Raw genomic sequence first — 23064 nt, forward strand, 5'->3', positions numbered from 1 at the left:
GTGTCATAAGCAAGAATGGAGATTATATTGAAGGCCTGTAAATGTATTTTGCAAAATAAATTATTTTTTTCAATTCCGTCTTACAGTATACACAACTTTTGAAATGACTCTCGTAGCGTGCTCGCTAAGCTAAGGAATGTGCCACAGCAACTCACCTTCTCATAACCAAACCATCATATTTCAGCCTTGCCTAGACCTCGGGCAATGTTAGTCTCCTACCATAAATTGCATTCTAAAATTTTTTGTATCAATCAAAATAGATTTTGGCAACATTCAGTTCTATCTCTGCCTGCACGCAAATGATGATGCACACCACGTGAAAGCCGACGACCGGTATCGGCAAGTTCAACACGTCAGCGCTGCGGTTCTGCAGGCGCACAGTTCAGTTAGCAGGGGCGTGGCTGGTGCAGAGTACTCACGAGAGGCGAGTAGAAGGCGGAGCTGTCGACGCCGATGCTGGGGTAGGGGTTCTGGTCGGTGGACGGGTAGGGCGCGCCGTACGACGACAGGCGCGGGTACGACGAGAGCGCGAGGCGCGCGGAGTCGTACTGGCACGAGCAGACGCTCTGGCCAGACACCGGGTCCGTCACCAGCGGCCGGCCGCTCTCGCAGCACGACGACGACACCGCCACGCCCACGCCGCCCGCGCCGCCTCCGCCGCCCCCGGGCGACACGGCGCCCGCCCCCACGCCGGAGCTGCCGCCCCCGGAGCCCAGCGGCGGCGACGTCGCTGTCGTGGGCTGGCCCGCCACCAGCAGCTGCAACAACACGCCGCCAGCTGCACTCAGTCTGCATCTTTGTCCTTGCATGAAGTAACAACGTTAAAAAAATTCCTTGATAAAATAAAATAAAATAATATGTGAATTGATTTTCAAATTACAGCTCTAGAAGAATGGAACTAAGGTAATTGAACAATACAGAGTTTTCCCTTTCAAAAGAAGACGCACTGCTTGTGTACTGTAAGTGGTTTGATAAAACTGGTAAATTTTCAAGAATGGAATATTATGCTGCACCTTCATGGAGGGTAATCTCGATTATTCCAAGGATCGTATAAGGGATTTCAACAATGTAAAGCGTACAGTTCATTGATGACAGCCGTCTCAACTGGTCAGTCTGTCGATTTGCGATTGAGAATTGAGGAAACCGGTTTCGTCTTGCTATTAAACATTTCCTTTTGAAGGGCTGGACTGCCGTAAAAACAAAACGTAATTGGATGAATCCCACGTGGACTCTGCATCGTCATTACAGCCCATTTACTTTTGGATCAATTAATTTAAACGTGGTCGGACAAGCACAGAAAGCGAAACGTGCTCCAACCGTCCGATTGAGGTCACCACAAAGGAAACCACCGAGAAAATCAATAATAAATTAATAATATGCCAGCGCTAGACAACTGAATAAAAATTCTTAAGATTGTTGAGACTGTAGGCATCTCAGCTGAATGACTGCATGATTCCCCCACGAAGTTTTGGCTATGAAGAAGCTGTGTGCGATGTAGGTGCTCCGCTTGCTCACAGTGACGAAAAACGCATCCAGCACATTTCAGCGCAATGTCTGGCGATTATTAATGGAAATCCGCAGGACTTTTTGCTTCGATTTGTGACTGCTGGTGAAACTTGGATCCATTATTATGCGCAAGAGTCAAAAGTGCACCGAAGAAGGCAAATACCTGTTTGTCAGCTCGTAAGAGACGGCCTCTGCCTTTTTGGGACTCTCAAGGAATAATCCTCATAGTTTACTTGGTAAAAGACAGAACCATAACTGGACCCTATTATGCTCCACTCTGGGATCGTTTGGCTGGAAAAAGACCAAGATTGGCAAGCAAAATAGTGCTCTTTTACCAGAATAATGCACCATCCCACACATCAGCGATAACAATGGCGAAATCGTATGGATTGGGCTTTGATTTGGCTTGGTGGCTTGCTCGGAAGAAATTTTCATTACATGAAGAGGTGATAGTTGCAGACAACGAATATTTTGCACAGTTTGATAGAACCTATTTTTCCGATGGCGTGAAGACGCTGGAGGATCGCTGGGCAAGTATCCCTCAAATGAGGCTAAATCGCAGTAAGGGGGTTGATTAAGTCATAAACATTTTTTGCTTGCTTTTTACCAGACTTATCAAACCACAGATGCACATAAGTTTACATTACCTCAGTATTAAAAATCTAGGATATCGGTATCATCACTTGTGCATGTTAACGGTATGATGTTTCTTTCCTGCTATACTCGTCTCCGAAATCAGTAAATATACAACCATACAATTTGCGCCCCCCCCCCCCCACCCTCACTCTGGGGCCTGTGTCTAGTGCAATTTATACTGCAATGTGTAAAACCATTATGATGTGCTTATAGAAATAGTCATTCAGTAACAATAAAGAACTTGCCGAGACTAGTTTAGAAAAGCCAAAAGGGATAGATAAAAATCTCCCCGAAAAATTCAAACTGTACGAACTGTTTGTAACCTAAAAACTGACGGTCATATGTAACATATTACGTAGTAAAAGCAAATTTTTAATAGAATTGTTTCAGAATCCTAACAATTCTTTGTGGGGAAAAAACGTGGATAGCGTAAGCATTTCTTAAGCTATATAAATGATTACTGCAATAAATGAACTATTTTAACATATAGCTTACGGCCAGCAAACCGACAAATCACAAAACTCTAACAAAACTTTGTTTTTATCCACGGTTTGAGTCAGGGAGGCGATTTAGATATCACGCAGTCACATCAAACTTTAATTGGTTGGAAAGAGACTCAGGAAGTATAGTTTCAGATGTCCACGAATCGTCCAAGAGGGTGTCTGCAATCCAAATGAGGTATAATGGGCTAATGAAATTAAACAAAGCAAAAGACAGGAGGCAAGTTTTCTGACAAGATCAGCTGCACCATTAATTCCATTAATATACACTAGAGAAAAAGCACTGAGTGGAATTTCGAACATAAACTTCGAAATTTCTACAATTATGAAGTACTTAAGAACGTACTAACGCCCCCTAAACAGATATTTCACAGAAACCATACTATAAGGGGCAACTGAATGATAACGAGACAAATGGTAAAATGTAAGTAAACTGCCTATTAATCGAAAAGCAGTCTCACTCACTGTGAAAACATTTATCTCATTTTGGCGCAGTTCGGTCAATACCTTCATGGAAAAATGTTTTCGAGTGTCTACGGAAACATGAGTGTTTGCAGGCGTACTCTCCTTCGTACGAAGCAAATCGACTGCAAGGAATATCTTTCTTCAGGGCTTCAAAAATGTGGAAATCGCATGGGGAGAATCAGGACAGTACGGAGGGTGTGTAAGCCCCAGTGAAAATCCTGCAGAGCAGTCGAAACAACCTCAACAGCAGTGCAGTGCAGGATGGTGCCTGCCCACATGTTACCGAAATTGTTTCGACTATATTGCACAAGTTTCACTGAGAAGTCTTTCCACATGCTCCATCAGTTCCGATCTCCGCCTAAGCAATTTTCATGTTTTTGCAGCCATGAAGAAAGACATCCGTGCCCGTCGATTTTCTTCGCAAGAGGTGCACGGCTGGGTGCCGCGAATATTTTTTCATGAAGGCATTGAATAATGTAGAAACAGGTGCCACATTTTAATTTCAGTTTAGTTCTTTATTACAAGAGTGAATACAATACCGACAAGAGGACAGTAAATATTCCTAAGCATTTCAGAGTGATAGGGATAGCGTACAGTGTTTCTGAATATATTAGCGTACAATCAACATTAATTCAGGAACGATAAATGACAAACTGCCTACATCACGCTGAAGTATAGAGACAAAACCATTGGCTTCATGTCAGTGCACCTAAAATAGGTAAATGTCCCACATTATATATACAACTACAATTTGTTCAGCCCGAATGACTAGCTGCGAAGTCAAAATACGGACACCTCATCAGCAAAGAGAACGGTTTGCCGGGCTAGCTCCGATTCTCCGCCGTGGGCCACTAAAAACGTTAAGGTCTCCATCAGGTTATCTGCGGCACGGCCCGACCCGCGCCCATGTCGCCTGCACGCCACGGTCGTGTTCTCGCGCTGACAAAACACGGCACAAACTACCGGCTACAAGTCATAAACGTCGCAGCCGAGTCAGTTAGCGCCAAGTTACGCCGCGCAAAAAAAGGAAGGAATTACCTGACGCAGCGCAAAGTGTAATAACGCGGGCGTGCCGAGTGCGCATGCGCGGAGCCGGCCCGCAGGTGCGCGCACCGGTTTTACGAGTGCGAGACGCGGACTACGAGTGGACACGACATGACAGGACGGGTCGGGATAGGACAGGGGCGACTACCCAATAATAAAGATAATCCGCCGCTTTTATCGGGTGGCACAGCAGCGCACAACCGACCACGCGCTGCACGGGGCGAAAGCGTGACTTCTTTTGGAGTAGAGAAAACGTCGCGGTACTCAGCAAAACTAATGTGTGATGTCTATTAACATCGATTCCTCGCAGTGCCATTTTGTGTGCCCATACTGAAAGGTAAAAAATAAAAGATCGACTGTAGTCTGCTGAATACGCTCACACCAATCATATCTGCAACTCCCCAAAATACCTTAGGAAGTCACAGTGGGCACTTCGAACTGTTCTAATTTATTTTATTTTGGGAACAGAAGTTCAACAGCTGCAACTCGTATTTATTTATCTACTTATTTATTTAATGCATGAATGAAAGCTTGAGAAAGGTGCTGCGGACCAGAAACTAGTCGCAACATACAGGATTATTCAGCTGCCCCCACGTGTGGATTTTATGCATCCCCTAAAACCTTCAAAATCGATGCATGAAATTTTCATATTCTCCCGCTCGATAAAACTATTAGTCCTACAGAAAAAGTGATCAGGACCTTTCTGTAGGAAATTTAATGTAGTTAAATTTTGTATTGGGTTGTGTTTACGCTGGAGGCCATGCTTTCCGGGTTATTCAATAAAAACGCGATTGAAGTCACTTTTCACTTTTGTGCGTTTTTCTTTAATAATTGGAAAACTATGGTCTATAGCGAAAACGAATCGCAGTTTAAAATTTAACTGCATTCAATTTCCTACAAGATAATCTTTTACACTTTTTTCTGTAGTACTAACAGTTTCCATGTAGCTCGTGGTATTTGAAGGTTTTGTCGCTTGGATAAACTGCATATGGGTAGGGCACACAAATGACCCTATATATAGTGTGTGAACCATAACTCCACCTACGAAATTCGAGAAGTTGTTCAGGTATACCTTGTGAGTATTTTCTAGTGACTGTTCCGGAATAATACTGCAATTATGATTTATTCGGATTGTTGTTGCAATCACCATTGTTGCTGTGAAAATACTTTCACCAAGTCAAGAAGCATGTAATATGCAACAACCAAAATGTACAACACAGAGATGTGCAACAACCCTCAGATGAAACACTGCACTGTGATGTGGTTGCCATCCCGTGGCGTCAGCTGTTTCACTCAATGAGACGAATCCTGCCTCGGGCATGGATGTGTGTGATGTCCTTAGGTTAGTTAGGTTTAAGTAGTTCTAAGGGACTGATGACCACAGATGTCAAGTCCCATAGTGCTCAGAGCCATTTGAACTGAACGAGATGCACAGTAGCCAACCCGTCATCAGTAACTCATTCATACTACTGCTGTGTATCACTGTTAACGTACAAATTACACTGCTATAAATACAAGCCTAAGACATAGCCGAGTAGTACTGAATGAAAGTTTGAACGAGAAGAGTAAAATATCTACATAGGTACCGTGAGCGAATGGAAACCAAGCCAAACCGTAGACATTTACTCAGTTGTGAGCTATTTTCAGTGAAATACGGATTCAAAGCTAATTGGTGCAAAACTACAGACGAAATTAAATGACTCTGTAGCCATTTGTCGAAGACTATATGTCCCTTAAACCAGAATACTCTGAAGATATCCCTGAACAACATCTGAAACTTTGGAAGTGGAGTTCTGGTATGCTGATTTGTGCATTCTCATGTATAAAAGAAATATTTTTAGTCTTCGTCCTGAATATAAATGAACAAATTGAAATATAGTAGCAGAACCGCTACTTCCAAAACGAGTATATCAGATAAGGGCCCACAAATAGATATGGTCTTAAAAAGTAATAGATAAGATCTTGAAAACTCCCCTACATTAATGAAATATTTGCATCCTCCCTAAGATCGATTTGATGTAGTTCTCCATACTGTCGCTTGCCACTTTGCGTTTCACAAAAGCAAAACAACTACACCCGGCCTCATAGACGATGTACCTTATGTACTCATACGTGGACCTACCCCTGAGATTTCTTACCGTACATTTCAGCAACAAGACATGTCATGTTACGTCGTAATATGCGATCAACAATTCTCTCTTCCCTTTTTTATGAGGGATTTATTCTCTTTCGTTCTTTGGAGGGTGTCTTCGTTCCTTACTCGATCTGTTTTAACCTCCACGCTACATTTCGAAGGCTTCTGATCATTTCATTTCTGTCTCCTCTCCCGTCCATGCTTCATGATTAAATGTTTTCTGGCGTCGACGTGTATATTATTTTAAGGTTACTAGCTGTTTCCTGTCATAGAAAGGCTTTTTGCCGTATGAAAGCCTTGTTACTATTTCTTACTCTCTCCTCCTTGTCCAGGGATTTTCACCTGCCTCGAGATGACTGCCCCCCCCCCCCCCCCCCCCCGCCCCCATGAACCATGGACCTTGCCGTTGGTGGGGAGGCTTGCGTGCCTCAGCGATACAGATAGCCGTACCGTAGGTGCAACCACAACGGAGGGGTATCTGTTGAGAGGCCAGACAAACGTGTGGTTCCTGAAGAGGGGCAGCAGCCTTTTCAGTAGTTGCAAGGGCAACAGTCTGGATGATTGACTGATCTGGCCTTGTAACAATAACCGAAACGGCCTTGCCGTGCCGGTACTGCGAACGGCTGAAAGCAAGGGGAAACTACAGCCGTAATTTTTCCCGAGGGCATGCAGCTTTACTGTATGATTACATGATGATGGCGTCCTCTTGGGTAAAATATTCCGGAGGTAAAATAGTCCCCCATTCGGATCTCCGGGCGGGGACTACTCAAGAGGATGTCGTTATCAGGAGAAAGAAAACTGGCGTTCTACGGATCGGAGCGTGGAATGTCAGATCCCTTAATCGGGCAGGTAGGTTAGAAAATTTAAAAAGGGAAATGGATAGGTTGAAGTTAGATATTGTGGGAATTAGTGAAGTTCGGTGGCAGGAGGAACAAGACTTCTGGTCAGGTGACTACAGGGTTATAAACACAAAATCAAATAGGGGTAATGCAGGAGTAGGTTTAATAATGAATAGGAAAATAGGAATGCGGGTAAGCTACTACAAACAGCATAGTGAACGCATTATTGTGGCCAAGATAGATACGAAGCCCACACTTACTACAGTAGTACAAGTTTATATGCCAACTAGCTCTGCAGATGACGAAGAAATTGAAGAAATGTATGATGAAATAAAAGAAATTATTCAGATTGTGAAGGGAGACGAAAATTTAATAGTCATGGGTGACTGGAATTCGAGTGTAGGAAAAGGGAGAGAAGGAAACATAGTAGGTGAATATGGATTGGGGGACAGAAATGAAAGAGGAAGCCGCCTGGTAGAATTTTGCACAGAGCACAACATAATCATAACTAACACTTGGTTTAAGAATCATGAAAGAAGGTTGTATACATGGAAGAACCCTGGAGATACTAAAAGGTATCAGATAGATTATATAATGGTAAGACAGAGATTTAGGAACTAGGTTTTAAATTGTAAGACATTTCCAGGGGCAGATGTGGACTCTGACCACAATCTATTGGCTATGACCTGTAGATTAAAACTGAAGAAACTGCAAAAAGGTGGGAATTTAAGGAGATGGGGCCTGGATAAACTGAAAGAACCAGAGGTTGTACAGAGATTCAGGGAGAGCATAAGGGAGCAATTGACAGGAATGGGGGAAATAAATACAGTAGAAGAAGAATGGGTAGCTTTGAGGGATGAAGTAGTGAAGGCAGCAGAGGATCAAGTAGGTAAAAAGACGAGGGCTAGTAGAAATCCTTGGGTAACAGAAGAAATATTGAATTTAATTGATGGAAGGAGAAAATATAAAAATGCAGTAAGTGAAACAGGCAAAAAGGAATACAAACGTCTCAAAAATGAGATCGACAGGAAGTGCAAAATGGCTAAGCAGGGATGGCTAGAGGACAAATGTAAGGATGTAGAGGCCTATCTCACTAGGGGTAAGATAGATACCGCCTACAGGAAAATTAAAGAGACCTTTGGAGATAAGAGAAAGACTTGTATGAATAGCAAGACCTCAGATGGAAACCCAGTTCTAAGCAAAGAAGGGAAAGCAGAAAGGTGGAAGGAGTATATAGAGGGTCTATACAAGGGCGATGTACTTGAGGACAATATTATGGAAATGGAAGAGGATGTAGATGAAGATGAAATGGGAGATATGATACTGCGTGAAGAGTTTGACAGAGCACTGAAAGACCTGAGTCGAAACAAAGCCCCCGGAGTAGACAATATTCCATTGGAACTACTGACGGCCGTGGGAGAGCCAGTCCTGACAAAACTCTACCATCTGGTGAGCAAGATGTATGAGACAGGCGAAATACCCTCAGACTTCAAGAAGAATATAATAATTCCAATCCCAAAGAAAGCAGGTGTTGACAGATGTGAAAATTACCGAACTATCAGCTTAATAAGTCACAGCTGCAAAATACTAACGCGAATTCTTTACAGACGAATGGAAAAACTAGTAGAAGCCAACCTCTGGGAAGATCAGTTTGGATTCCGTAGAAACACTGGAACACGTGAGGCAATACTGACCTTACGACTTATCTTAGAAGAAAGATTAAGGAAAGGCAAACCTACGTTTCTAGCATTTGTAGACTTAGAGAAAGCTTTTGACAATGTTGACTGGAATACTCTCTTTCAAATTCTAAAGGTGGCAGGGGTAAAATACAGGGAGCGAAAGGCTCTTTACAATTTGTACAGAAACCAGATGGCAGTTATAAGAGTCGAGGGACATGAAAGGGAAGCAGTGGTTGGGAAGGGAGTAAGACAGGGTTGTAGCCTCTCCCCGATGTTGTTCAATCTGTATATTGAGCAAGCAGTAAAGGAAACAAAAGAAAAATTCGGAGTAGGTATTAAAATTCATGGAGAAGAAATAAAAACTTTGAGGTTCGCCGATGACATTGTAATTCTGTCAGAGACAGCAAAGGACTTGGAAGAGCAGTTGAATGGAATGGACAGTGTCTTGAAAGGAGGATATAAGATGAACATCAACAAAAGCAAAACAAGGATAATGGAATGTAGCCTAATTAAGTCGGGTGATGCTGAGGGAATCAGATTAGGAAATGAGGCACTTAAAGTAGTAAAGGAGTTTTGCTATTTGGGGAGCAAAATAACTGATGATGGTCGAAGTAGAGAGGATATAAAATGTAGGCTGGCAATGGCAAGGAAAGCGTTTCTGAAGAAGAGAAATTTGTTAACATCCAGTATTGATTTAAGTGTCAGGAAGTCATTTCTGAAAGTATTCGTTTGGAGTGTAGCCATGTATGGAAGTGAAACATGGACAATAAATAGTTTGGACAAGAAGAGAATAGAAGCTTTCGAAATGTGGTGCTACAGAAGAATGCTGAAGATTAGATGGGTAGATCACATAACTAATGAGGAAGTGTTGAATAGGATTGGGGAGAAGAGAAGTTTGTGGCACAACTTGACCAGAAGAAGGGATCGGTTGGTAGGACATGTTCTGAGGCATCAAGGGATCACCAATTTAGTATTGGAGGGCAGCGTGGAGGGTAAAAATCGTAGAGGGAGACCAAGAGATGAATACACTAAGCAGATTCAGAAGGATGTAGGTTGCAGTAGGTACTGGGAGATGAAAAAGCTTGCACAGGATAGAGTAGCATGGAGAGCTGCATCAAACCAGTCTCAGGACTGAAGACCACAACAACAACACGAGATGACTGGGTGTTTGTGTTGTCCTCATCATTTCATCATCGTTCATGAAGGTGGAGAGTTTGGACTGAGCTAAGGTTGGGAATTTGTACGGGCGCTGATAACCGCGCAGTTGAGCGCCCCACAAACCAAACATCATCATCATCATCATCATCATCATCATCATCCTTGTCTATCCTACTCAGATTGCAATATTCGTCCGTGTCTTAAAAGGTCTCTATTCTAGTATAACGCTGCAAAATGTCCAACGGCTTGGTGCAAATATTTTATTTTGGGATAGCCGCATAAAGATTCTGAGAGCAGTAAGATTTTATCTGTGCCGGGATGACTGTAAAATAGCCTGAGTTCTTAGAGTCTACGTAAACTTTTGGTACCATTACAGCGCTGAGACGTTCCAGCAGAGTTACGGATATCTACAGCGAACATGCAGAAATGGTTCCCAATCAAGTGAGATGCGCGTCCGGCCATCCTGATTTGGGTTTTCCGTCAATTCCCTAAATCGCTCCAGGCAAATGCCGGGATGGTTCCTTTCTAAGGGCACGGCGGACTTACTTCCCCGTCCTTCCCTAATCCAATGAGACCGATGACCTCGCTGTCTGGTCCCCTTCCCCAAACAACCTAACCGAACCAAGCGAGATGGTGCAGTGTTACGCTACCGCACTGGCGACAACGTGGGGTTCAGATCACCGTCTTGCTATTCATTTTAAGTTCTGAATCGTTTTCATAAATCGCTTAAAAATGCCAGGATGGTTTCGCGAGAAAGATACTGCTCATTTCGTTTCCTATCCAACCCCCAACCATGCTTTTACTTTGCCTTCAGTGGTCTAATCATCGGCCCGACGATAAACCCCTGATCTTCCTGTTTCGTGTACACCTGAAAAGTGAACACCGTAAAGGTACTAGTTGTTTGATCATGTCAATCAGGGAGAAAGATTTGATAGCATTTTGTGGTGTGATGTTACTGTGTGTGTTTGCGAGACGGTTATATGTTCGGTCCCATGCCAAGGTAATATAGAAGAAGGAAAATACTTTTGCTATTATTACGCACATCGTAGTTGCCGTAGCTACATGAACAAATGACCTGCCACTGTCGCCATCTAACGGCGCCCTGAAACACCACAGTAGAATAAACATATCAAGATAATAAACTTCAAATGGTTCAAATGGCTCTGAGCACTATGGGACTTAACAGCTTAGGTCATCAGTCCCCTAGAACTTAGAACTACTTAAACCTAACTAACCTAAGGACAGCACACAACACCCAGCCATCACGAGGCAGAGAAAATCCCTGACCCCGCCGGGAATCGAACCCGGGAACCCGGGCGTGGGAAACGAGAACGCTACCGCACGACCACGAGATGCGGGCTAATAAACTTCCAGCGTATTTTGTTGTGTGGTCGTAATTATTCCCAGATCAATGTTTGGATCCCGATTCTAGAAGCATTCCTCGAACGACTATTTTTCAGCGCAGAATATGTCCAGTACTGTATAAACTGAGGTCAGCGTATGGCACACACAATCGGACTGTACACGGTTGGGGAGCCATCGGGAGGCGCGAAGAATGGAATAATTCCAAGGACGGGGCTTTCGCCCGCGGGGGGAGGTGAGGTGAGAAACGGCCGTGCCGGCCGGAGCCTTGTACGTGCGCGCCCGCCAGCCCTTTATATGCAGACTAGAGCAGCCGCCCTCGCGGGCCTGTGTGGGAAGCGCAGTCGCGGGGCGCTCCATCACGGCGCGCGCTGGACGCGGCCGACGGCGACGGCGACGTCATTGGGATTCCCTGTCGCTGGCGCTGACGCCGTCCGTCAATCGGCAGCCGCCTCGCCTCCGGTAGCTGGCGGGCGCCGCGCCACCGTAGCCGCCTCCCAAACCTGTCCTGAGCCTCCCAGGGAACACAGATGGGGCTATCTGCAAAAATCGTCAGTTAACCCTCGGCCCACAAGGTGGGGTGGAAAACCTTGCACCCGCCCTACTTTACTTAGTGGCTTACGCGATGTAGCTCAGATCTCATCGCCCAACTGTGCCCTAGTCCGTCACTCTTACAGTATTGGATGGACCGCCAGCTCCGTGGTACGCACTACCCGTGTAGGATTCTAGCACACTTTGTTTTTACCGTCCTTCCAGTCCACCTTCTGGGCAGAGGGCTAAGACGTTGTTCTCAACAGCCTTTCGCTTCTGTGGTCTGGTGATAATCGTTATTGGCTTATTACACAGAGGTGCCTAGTTCCATTATTCTGTGGTACCAAGGTCTCGAATGGTCTCCACTCAAACTCGCAAGACTAACTGAGGAGCTGCTTGGTTAGAAGAGCAGAGAAACTTAAATGCAAACCATCCAAGTGGAGTCGAATAGAGAGGCGTAACCTGACAGGGAACCACACAACTTATTTGTCATAGACTTTTCGTGCCCCTGTTAAATACCGTGTCTTGTTATGGTATTCCTGACTTCTTAATTTCTACGATTATATCTATGTAAACCACTGAAGTGCACGGCAGCGAATATATACTATTGTACCAGTTAGGGGTTCTTCCCGTTCCATTCACGTATGGAGTACAGAAAGAATGGTTGTTAATCGCCTCCGTGCCTGTTGTAAGTAATCTAATATTCTCGTCCTGATCCCTACGTAAACGATACATAAGGGATTGTAGTATCTTCCAAGGGTCATCATTTAAAAGTCAGTTCCTTAAACATTTTAAGTAGGCTTTCTCGGGATAGTTTACGTCTGTCTTCAAGAGTCCGCCAGTTCAGTTTTTTCAGCATCTCTGTGACACTCTCCCATGAGAGAAACAAATCTGTGGCAGTTAGTGCTGCCCTTCTATGTGTATTTTCAAAATCTCCTGTTAGTCCTATTTGGTACAGGTACCACACATTTGATCAATATTCTAGGATAGGTCGTACTAGTGATTTGTAAGCAATCTCCTTTGTAAACTGATTGCATTTCCTCAGTTTTCTATCAATAAACCGAAGTCTACCGCATTATTATGAAAAGGAAAGTTGCTACTCACCATTTAGCGTAGATGCTAGCAGGTAGGCACAACAAAAAGCCTGTCGGAAAGTGTCACAGGGTTTGGCTTCAGCTGCCAGAGACAATAATAATGTATGTGAGAGTTACGTTTGTTTGTGTGTGTGTGTGTGGGGGGGGGGGGTCTGTTTTCGAAGAAGACCTTGTTGACCGAAAGCTCGCTTTCTGACGGCTTTTTGCTGTATCTACGTTGTACCGGTGACTCAGTGACTCCGCTATATGGTCAGTAGCAAATCCTTTTCATAATATTGTTACATTCCATCCCGAATTTTCCAATGTTTCGAATTTTACCACCTGCTTTACCCACGACTGAAACTTTGTGATCATGAGTTGGCAGATTCCAAGAATCTTATAGTCATAGGATAATATGGTTTTTGTCTTTTCTTAAGGGGCACATTCGTGAACTTTCACACCAAGTTGCCAATCGTTGAACCACTTTCAAATCTTATCAAGATCTAACTGAATATTTATGTAGATTTTTTCAGACAGTACATCATTACAGATAATTGCATCATCTGCAAAATGTCTGTGGTTACTATCAATATTGTCCACGAGGTCATTAATACACAACGTGAACAGCAAGGGTCACAAAACACTTCCCTGGGGCATACCCGAAGTTACTTCTACTTCTGTCGATGACTCTCCGTACAAAATAAAATAACATGGTGCGCCCTCCCTATTTAAACCCCATCTAAAAATCGCTAATCTAGTCCCTCGTGACGTAAGTTCACGTTTACTTCTATTCAGATATCAATGCTCCAACTTCAAAAATTTGAATTGGAATTCTGGCACTGAACATGGCTTGCACACAAGACAAAAAAAGATATTTCATACGAAGACACTATGTAAATGTAAGAATATCTGTGTATGCTATGAAAGATGACTGAGCAATATAATATCTTTTCGCAACTGAGTCTTTTCTTTCCTTAACGAAAGCTCCCGTTTTATTAGATGATGCAGTGGTTTTAATATCAGACAAATACATCTGTGTAACATTTTAAAGAGACCGAATACTATCTGAAAAGTTGCCGGCTTTTTAAATTACGAAAACGTCACATTTTCCGTAGGTGCCTCCTAATTCGTTCCCTGAAAATACCAGCAAACATAAATCCACATTGAAGATTTAAAAAACAGCGTACATGACGAACGTTATGCTCCACTTGCCACAGGTTCATGTGTTTACCGATCACGACCGGTTTCGCCCCATCATCGAGTAGACAGTATAAAACGCAAACTCAACGAAATATATAACATCTTCCCAAAAACTGTAGCGCTACAAAATATTGTAACTAACAGCATTACAAGGTAAATATATAGACGTGCAAGTATGACCACTGTGAAAATTAATAACTGAAATCGGGGAAAATTTAAGAGAACGTAGTTAAGTAATATTAACAATGATCATACTTTGACTCTTATTTTTCTAACATTGTTTTAATACGTTATAGTTACTGCGAAGATGTGTCTTTCGTGTGTTTCCCCTGCCATATTCCATAATAAGATATTTTCTTGTCTTTTAGGCATTACACGGTCGTTTTCCAGTTGTTATGCAGGAACAGGGAAACTCCCTCCATGAGATCGATAAGGACGTGATTTGCCAACAAATAAATGAACTACAACTAGAGCAGTCTTATATATACACGAAGTAGAAGACTGAATGACATGACAAAAACGACTTACAAAAATAACTGAGCAAGCAATGTATACATTGCATCTCATCGTTCAATACAGTCATCCAGGAAGCGAATAAGGAAATAGTGCGTTGACTACAATTACTTAGACTCAGTGAAGTGCTAGTGGTTAACTCAAGACTTGAATTTTTAATATGAGTCCTCTCTGGTAACGATCCCGGGCATCCATAGGGTACGTTGCCGGAGGAAGACTTCGAGAAATTGTACCGCGAGTTACCATGGACGCTGTGTTGAAATCGGCTCCGGAAATCAAACGTTGCTACTCTTTTCACCATGTACAAAACAGTGGACACTTTCCTAAAATATGTCCGTCGAATAAGAGAGACGCGGTAACACAGGCGAGTGGCGGGAATTGCAAGATGGGGCGGAAGAGCCGTGTGTCAAGTGTGTGTGTTTGTAGGCGGCCGCTCCCTGCAGCCGCTGCCGGACACCGGGCATACAAATTTGTTGCCGGCTACGCCCGTGGTCACCTGCCAACGGTACTCGTGGGAACCGACGGTCAAAACACGGCTCTCGTCTGACACCGCGTGTAAACTGTCTGCTGGGAGCCCTCATTGGCACGTACCAAGTACAACGCAAGGCTAACTTTGTTACTCCGATCACGCCTCCCTGGTTATGTAAAGAAACAACTGAAAGCATCCAGCGAAAGCCCAAAAACATGTCATGGCTTAGTGTTTTGTGAAGTGCGTGCACAAGTGAGAATGTCCTTTAAATAATGTGTAAAACATTTCAAAAAATTAGAGACTATAGAATCAGTACGAAAAAGCGCCAATAAGTGTTACTGATGCCGATATGGGTCAGACACGAAATAACCCATGCAGAGGTATCTGATCATCTATTTGTGCCCTCTAAAACAAACACCAAATTTTATTTGGGTATCCGAGTTGACTTACTATTACCTAGCAACTTTTTTTCTTTACTTTCTATTTTATCTAAAACCCACTATAGCAGCTTCATGTTCAACAATCTGACCATTTAAGTGGTCTTACATTCAAAACTGCAACAGTAAAATTTAGATAAAATACCAAGCTGTGAAAACGTGTCATTCAGAGAACTAATTCCTCGAATCAAAAAGCTCTAAAATTTAGGATGGAAAAAACAAAAAGCAACAATACAACAAAAATGGTATCCTTGACAGGTCAAGAGTGTTTCCAATCGTTTCGATTATCTGTTTGCTGGTTTTGTATATCTTTAGGTCTAAAAATCTTCCCCTGCAGCTTACATCAATCATCATTTGCGAATGGTTACAAATTTATTTCTACTTTTAATGATCATATTTTGCGCCGAATGTGTCGGTCTACCCCGAAAACTCTGTTTCCGAACTTAAATAGATAAATATTTGCAATTAGTTCCAGCTCAGCAGACGCTTAGCATATTTAGACCATAATCGCCGCACCAGTAATGGCGAAACGAAATAGTTGTTAGCTGTTACATCAGATAAAGTACTGGCTAAAGCTAGTATGATATTTTTCTTTGACAGTGTCCACCACTAAGAATTTCAATTGTTAAATCTTTCTTTTAACCCTACCGTGTGCCCCCTCTATTGAAAGCAGTCATCGATTAATCCGTTCACCAAAGTTAATTTTCGCCTTATGTTTTCTACACGGAAGTAAGCAACCTACATATTTACGGTCCCACCACAGTGAACTGGAAATGAAGTCACTGATTCAAAGACTGATATAATCTTTGACAGCATTTCAACGACAGCCACATCCTTTACAAAAAACGGAAAACTTCTGAGAACTTGGAAATTAAGACAAAAAATATTTTAATCTACAGCTGTAATAGTGTTCGAATGACAATTTTGACTGGTAACTATAGTTGCCGCACGATCTCTTGCATAAAATATAATCTGGACTTGTGTAGGGACGTAGGAAATCAGTTCACGGTAACATTCAGAGGCTCCAGAATATTCCTCATCTATTTTTTCCTATAAAACTTCCTTGTTAAAACTATAATTCCGTTCTACGAAAACTACATTTCAGTAGTCTTCGTACGCTACATAATTACGTAGTAAATGGTGATATCACCAATAATATGGGTAGCATAAGTAGGGAAAGAAACATAAATGAGTATATAATAGACTGTGAGCCGACGACATATTTGCACGTAATTAGAACAGTATGTCGTTCAGTGTTAATCCATTGTGTATTTTATATCCTTACAGAATACGATTTGCATTTTATAATTAATAAAAATAACTTGATCCTGTAACTTCTGCCTTTTGGGTAACTAAAGTAATTATTTTTTATGCAAATCCAGTTAATATGCACAAAAAACTATAATTATTTTTATCTTGTACTCGAGACAACGTTCTTCATCATGATCAAAGCTACGAGTTTCCCGTTATTATTGATATGTGCGAAAGTTGGTTACGAATAACAGCAACATGTTTTATGGAAGTTCGACGAAGTATTGAAGCGATGTTTCATATATATTTTTGTTCTGCGAGTTTTTTATTTTATAATTTTGTGGAGGAAGTTGCGTTTTCTAGCACGTTATGATAAACCTATATTTTTCTTTATTTTTCCTACAACATCCCTATGTTTCACGTTACAGAACAACTTTCGAATAAAACCTGAATTAAACACACTGATAATTTCAATTCTGCTATAAATAAAGTTACGGCCCTTTATATATCCTTACTTAGTTTCTAGTCGGTTCACCGCTTCTTGTTTGTAGGGGAATCTAGTAAGGCATTGACCGCATTCTCAAAGAGAGCGACATTTATGAGATAACGCCCAATAGATATACTACATATCTAACTTACTGGTAATGTGGGTACGACCTTAACTGACAACCGGCGTTGACATGGACATGAAAGAAAAAGACTCCTTCAGGCTAGATTTAAATAAATAATTCATGTAAGTGCGTAGGCTTCCATGGCCGGTCTTAACTAGAATAAAATCCCCTTTCTAGTGGCTGAACTATCACTCAGAAGAGACGGCTAGAAAGAGGATTGAAACATCGGTTTTACTGTTGCTTTAGTGTTTCATAATGGCGTGGTGTGTCATCCAGAAGGATTCAAAGAAATTTCTGTGTTATCTCACCTAATATCTCAGCTTTTTTTGGTGGTGCTGTTTGATTACAACTGCAGATATCGTTAGATATTTATCACGTTAGCAAGATGATGTCACTCTTTATTTAATGCATTATCTAAAGCTTTAGAGTATTTCGTCGAGCGTATGGAACGCTTCAAAAATTTGCATCTACTCTGATCATCGTCGTCAAACAGTAAGTTGGTTGTGGAATGTTCATTGCAAGGTCACTCGCCGGATTTTTGAACCAAAGCACACTGCGAGAGTTTACCGGATCTCAGCGGGAGAGCTATCTATTTCGGAATCAGGCGGCTTCATATTTAGTCAAACAACGCAGACATCTACGTGTAAGTACGTTCCGAAGAAAATGTTCTGAAAGTGAGGCGTCTCATCCATACATCAACTCGTGTGAAAATTCCGTAGCTGACAGGTTCTACTAAAGCTTGCCCTGTGGCTTCGAAATCGATTGCATTGATGCTGTAAAAAAGGCGATATATACAACTGTTACCATAAACCAATACAATGGTGATTATTTTTGATAGTTAAAATTTGTATTCAACTTCTCAATGTTTGCTGAACATTATAAAGAATCATGAGGTATTAATATTTAATTTTAATTTAGTGAGAAACTGAATCACTATTTGTTAATCACCGTATTTTCGAGATACATGTTGATTGTCAAGTGCGCTTTACCATGTAACGTAAATTCAAAGCTTGCGAAGGCGTGCTGAAAAGCAATGCCTCCGAATCTTTTACGTGAAAATCTCTTAAAGCTGTATAAATAAAACATTAACATTCTACGTCTTCATGCTTCATGTCTACATATTTATTTATTTCACTCTGGTGACGAACACTTTTCTCCTAACGAGACATTTGTTTTTTTTTATACCGTCATTGCAGAATGTCTGACTTTGGTGACGGAGCCACAGTCTCACCTCTACTTACACCGCTTCATCAGTATGAAAGTGAAGTCCACGAAGATGTTCTTTAACTTCTGGAAACAGATGAAAATCGGATGAGATAGGTCTGGCATTGTCGTGTTGAAGTTGAGTGTGCTCCATGTATGAGCTAACTCTTCGAAGTAGAACCTCGATTACAGCAAGCTGTTTCTCACGCACTGACATAGTACAGTTACACACCGTCGTGTTACATGCTACAATTCGAAGCCCATTAGCAGCAGAGGTCTGCAGGTATGTAGACCTGAAATATAAAGATTTAGAATGTAAAAAAAGTTCGTTTTATTTAAAAAGCTTTGAGTTTTCACATTAAAAAATTCAGGGACGTTACTTTTCAGACTGCGCTCGTGCAGCACGTATTTTATCGCACACAAGTTCGTTGATTCCATCGTGTACTGTTTGCTGGCGTGGAAACTGGACGTGGTGAACACCGGTAACAACTGCAGCGTGCACGTGTCAGTCGCTAATCAGGCATCTGCAGCTCAAACAGCGAAGTACACCGAAACGAAAATCGCGATACCTTCAACAACATTTAGTCAGGTATAGTGCCTCTGCTAAATAGTTCACGCAGTAGAGCAGCGTTCTCCCTTGCACTGTTGTAGCTGACGGTAAAGTAGCACTGTGCCAGGAAAACATCAGGCAATTGACAGTAAAATAACATTGTGCCGCCGGCCGAAGTGGCCGTGCGGTTCTAGGCGCTGCAGTCTGGAACCGCGAGACCGCTACGGTCACAGGTTCGAATCCTGCCTCGGGCATGGATATGTGTGATGTCCTTAGGTTAGTTAGGTTTAACTAGTTCTAAGTTCTAGGGGACTTATGACCTCAGAAGTTGAGTCCCATAGTGCTCAGAGCCATTTTTTTTAACATTATGCCAAGAGAATATCAGATTTTGTGTATAGGTAATTATGGACTGAGTTACTTCATGGTAGGCACTACAGCCCAGAAACACGCCGTAATTACTAACGCGGTGAATTAATTAATTATAAATGAATGTTTATGTTGTAAAAATTAACTGATTTACGAACTTTGTTATGTTATTGGAGTTATAGATAACAATAATTACCATGGGCCTTGTTCAATTGCGCTTTTATCAGCGTATAGTGTCACGCATTGAACTGCCGACAGTCTGGTTTTCATGCGTTCGTTTGTTGATAAGTGTAAATCCAACCGAACTTCATACAACCGAAAAATCCTACGTTAACTTTTTTAGTGTTTCTGTGTATCTGTGTGACTCGGGAGGAAAGAGGGTCAAGACTGCACAACTTTCCCAAGTATTAAACAACATTCTTCCTTGAGCCATCTGGCTTTCTATCTATCTCACCTTCATATGACACAAGGTCGGACACACTGTCATGGTCGGCAATGTGTGGCTCACAAGTTCTTACACGATATGATTCGTTTTTCCGCATATCTTCCCTGCGTTGAGCGATACATATCAGGAGTTTGATTTGTCACGTTATATATTTGTCGTAGAATAACACGTTCATGTTTCAAAGGTTTTCAGTGCCTCATTCAAATGGTTCAAATGGCTCTGAGCACTATGGGACTCAACTGCTGAGGTCATTAGTCCCCTAGAACTTAGAACTAGTTAAACCTAACTAACCTAAGGACATCACAAACATCCATGCCCGAGGCAGGATTCGAACCTGCGACCGTAGCGGTCTTGCGGTTCCAGACTGCAGCGCCTTTAACCGCACGGCCACTTCGGCCGGCAGCGCCTCATTAACTCTTGCTTACTAAACCGTCGTAAAATTTACGACTATAGTTAGTACCAATTCGCGGTACCCGCCAATTTGGTGTTGTCAGTAAAGGTTGTAAAATGGTACATTCTATTTTGTGCGTGACAGCACTGTACATCTTATAATTGTAATTAACTATGTATAATTGTAACTTCCTACGGAAAAATATGTATTAATAAAATTTAGGTTGGTTTAGTAACACTGTAACGTTTCCCCGTCTTTAGGAGTTCTAGAGTTAAATTACGTTTTTCCTTTATTTCGTGAACAGTAAGTCCAGGAGAGTAGACAAAACAACGGTTGTGTACTTGTTACGCATAGCAGCATGTGCTCACTGGAATAGTTTTCGTCATTTACGATCCACCCTTTATGGAAGACATATTTAACTCAAGATAAAAAAGTACTGGGATTTGTTCAAGTAATGCTGTCTACCGTCTGATGATTGGTCTAGCCTCTAAATTAGGAAAAAATAAGTTATTGTTTCAGAAGTAGGAAAGTTACAATTTTCATAATCACTGGTATCTCCGAAAGTAAGCTCGGTATTCTGAAGTTATCGTGATTAAGCTTTACACAAGTCACGGTAGTCTAGGCGCCTTCGCTCAGGAAGGAACCGCCGCACGTGTCTCTTGTAGCGAGCTTCGTGGTCCACGTGGCGAGTGCGTCCCGTTACGCAGCAGCCGTACGCACGAAGCGTACGCTTATTGTCTTGCAGCGTGACAGACGCTTGGGATGGGGGCAGACACCGTTACGCCTCATTGTCTCAGGATCTCCTCGCACGTGCTACGCAGCCAGAGCTGTACCGCGTGGGGGCTCAACAGCCGTAGCCATTTGCTGGCAGTGCGTACGCTATAGCCTACCGCTGTGTTACCCGTATAGAAGCGGAAACGCGTGAACAGCTCGTCCAGTGAGGCACCTGTGTCTGGACTGCTTTGCACGTAGAAGCCAGGCGAGGAAGCAACAAACCTGCGTGCCTTATGACCGAACAGAGGCGAGGCTGTAAAAGTCGCATGCGACGGCGATCATCTGGGCTCTTCTTTAGGATCGAGCAGTCACGTAGGTACTGTTCCCAGGAAACCTGGGTGCATAACCAGTCACCTCAACAGTGTCCGTGTGACACCAGTGCTAGGTTGCTACCGCAGCTTACATTGGCTCTGAAGGGGTGTCAAGCCCTTAAAGGAAACACGATGCGTCCATACTGGCAAACAACTCCACTTATTCGACGACAGTGCTTACGACTGAATCGGTGTAAAACTGCCCTAATCGCTTGCGAGGGGCCCTAATGTTCCGTATTACGATATCACTGGTATTAATGCAGAGTCTAGCAACTGTTACGGCCTGCAGGATACAGCAATAAATTGTTTTGAAGGCTTCTCAATTTTCTGCATATTAAATTGAGATACACCATACGTATCATATTTCCTTTCTTTACACCCCGAGTTCGATTCTCGGCCGGGTTGGATATTTTCTCACCTCGGGGACTGGGTGTTCGTGTTGTCATCATCATTCGTGACAGTGGCTCGATGGGACTGTGTAAACATTGGACTGTGAGAAAATTGGGATTTTGTACGGACGATGATGACCGTGCAGTTGAGCGCTCCACAAACCAATCATCATCATCATCCTTTCTTTACATACAGCCCGCATTCCTTTTTGTTAGTTTGCGTATCCGTTTTCACATATCCAGTTGTCTACGGATGTGTGTGAGATCCCTGCGCGTTACATTTAGGACATAAATAGTGATAATCAGTCTGACAGCCCCTTCACGAATGAATATAAATTTCATCGAAATTTTTCTGAGTGTGAAAACATTTCAATTAAATTCTACACGTCACTTGCACAACACGCTCAGAATATGGGTAATTTTTACATCTGGAAATGTAATAAGAGTATGATAAGCGTCATGTCACTTTCAGCATATGGCAAATTTTCACTTGCTTATTCTTCAGGAAGTGATTAGGATTACGCTTGCCAACAACACAATACTCCAGTAAGTTTCAGATAGTAACATTTATGAAGCAAATTTGTGTCCTTAGAGGAGGAACTTAAATACACAGTATTGATTCTTGAGGGTATTTTCGTATTTTGTTCCAACTACAAAAATGTGTGTTTTTTTTTTCACCAGACGCGTTTCGCTTTATTGAGGTAGACCATCATCCGTAGTCTGTAATTAAGATATTTACATTTTGATTTCCTTAAGATCGAAAACGGTTCGTTAGCAATGTACCGTTTTGTACGTATGGTGATTTTCGCTTGATTTCTCACAGACATCGGGAAATGTCGTCAGCTAGCACATCGTTGATGTTTTTCTGCTTTAGGCGCTGACAGTTGTGGTCTAATTTTTAATTGTTCTGCAGCACCATGCATTTCTTATTTTTTCAAAGCGCACTTTTTCGCACACCACTATTTTCTGTTTGTTTTCGTAGTTGTATCTGTTTTGGTTTGTGTTTTATTGTGTTGCCAGCATAACCTTGCCACTAGTTTGGCCTATAATCATATTTTCATACTAGATTGTTCTATGCGCGTAATTCTATTTAGTTATGTTGCTATGTATTTATGCACTGTGTAAGAGTAGGGAAGGAATAGTCATGGATTTCTCTCTCTCTCTCTCATAGTTTTGTTGGGGGGAGGGGGAGGGGGGGAAAACCACGATGACTGACCATAAGTGTAT

General features: G+C 42.4%; 1 protein-coding gene across 1 annotated transcript in view; it reads right to left on the reverse strand.

Moving 5' to 3' along the window:
- LOC124711751 (homeobox protein araucan-like) overlaps positions 1-23064 on the reverse strand; it is a 322458-nt gene that overhangs the window by 223921 nt on the left and 75473 nt on the right. The window contains exon 2 of the mRNA XM_047241967.1: positions 420-758. Coding sequence (XP_047097923.1) covers positions 420-758 — 339 coding nt within the window. The remainder of the gene's footprint in view (positions 1-419; positions 759-23064) is intronic.

The sequence above is a fragment of the Schistocerca piceifrons genome, chromosome 1 (genome assembly GCF_021461385.2).
Source record: "Schistocerca piceifrons isolate TAMUIC-IGC-003096 chromosome 1, iqSchPice1.1, whole genome shotgun sequence".
NCBI classification, from domain to species: domain Eukaryota; kingdom Metazoa; phylum Arthropoda; class Insecta; order Orthoptera; family Acrididae; genus Schistocerca; species Schistocerca piceifrons.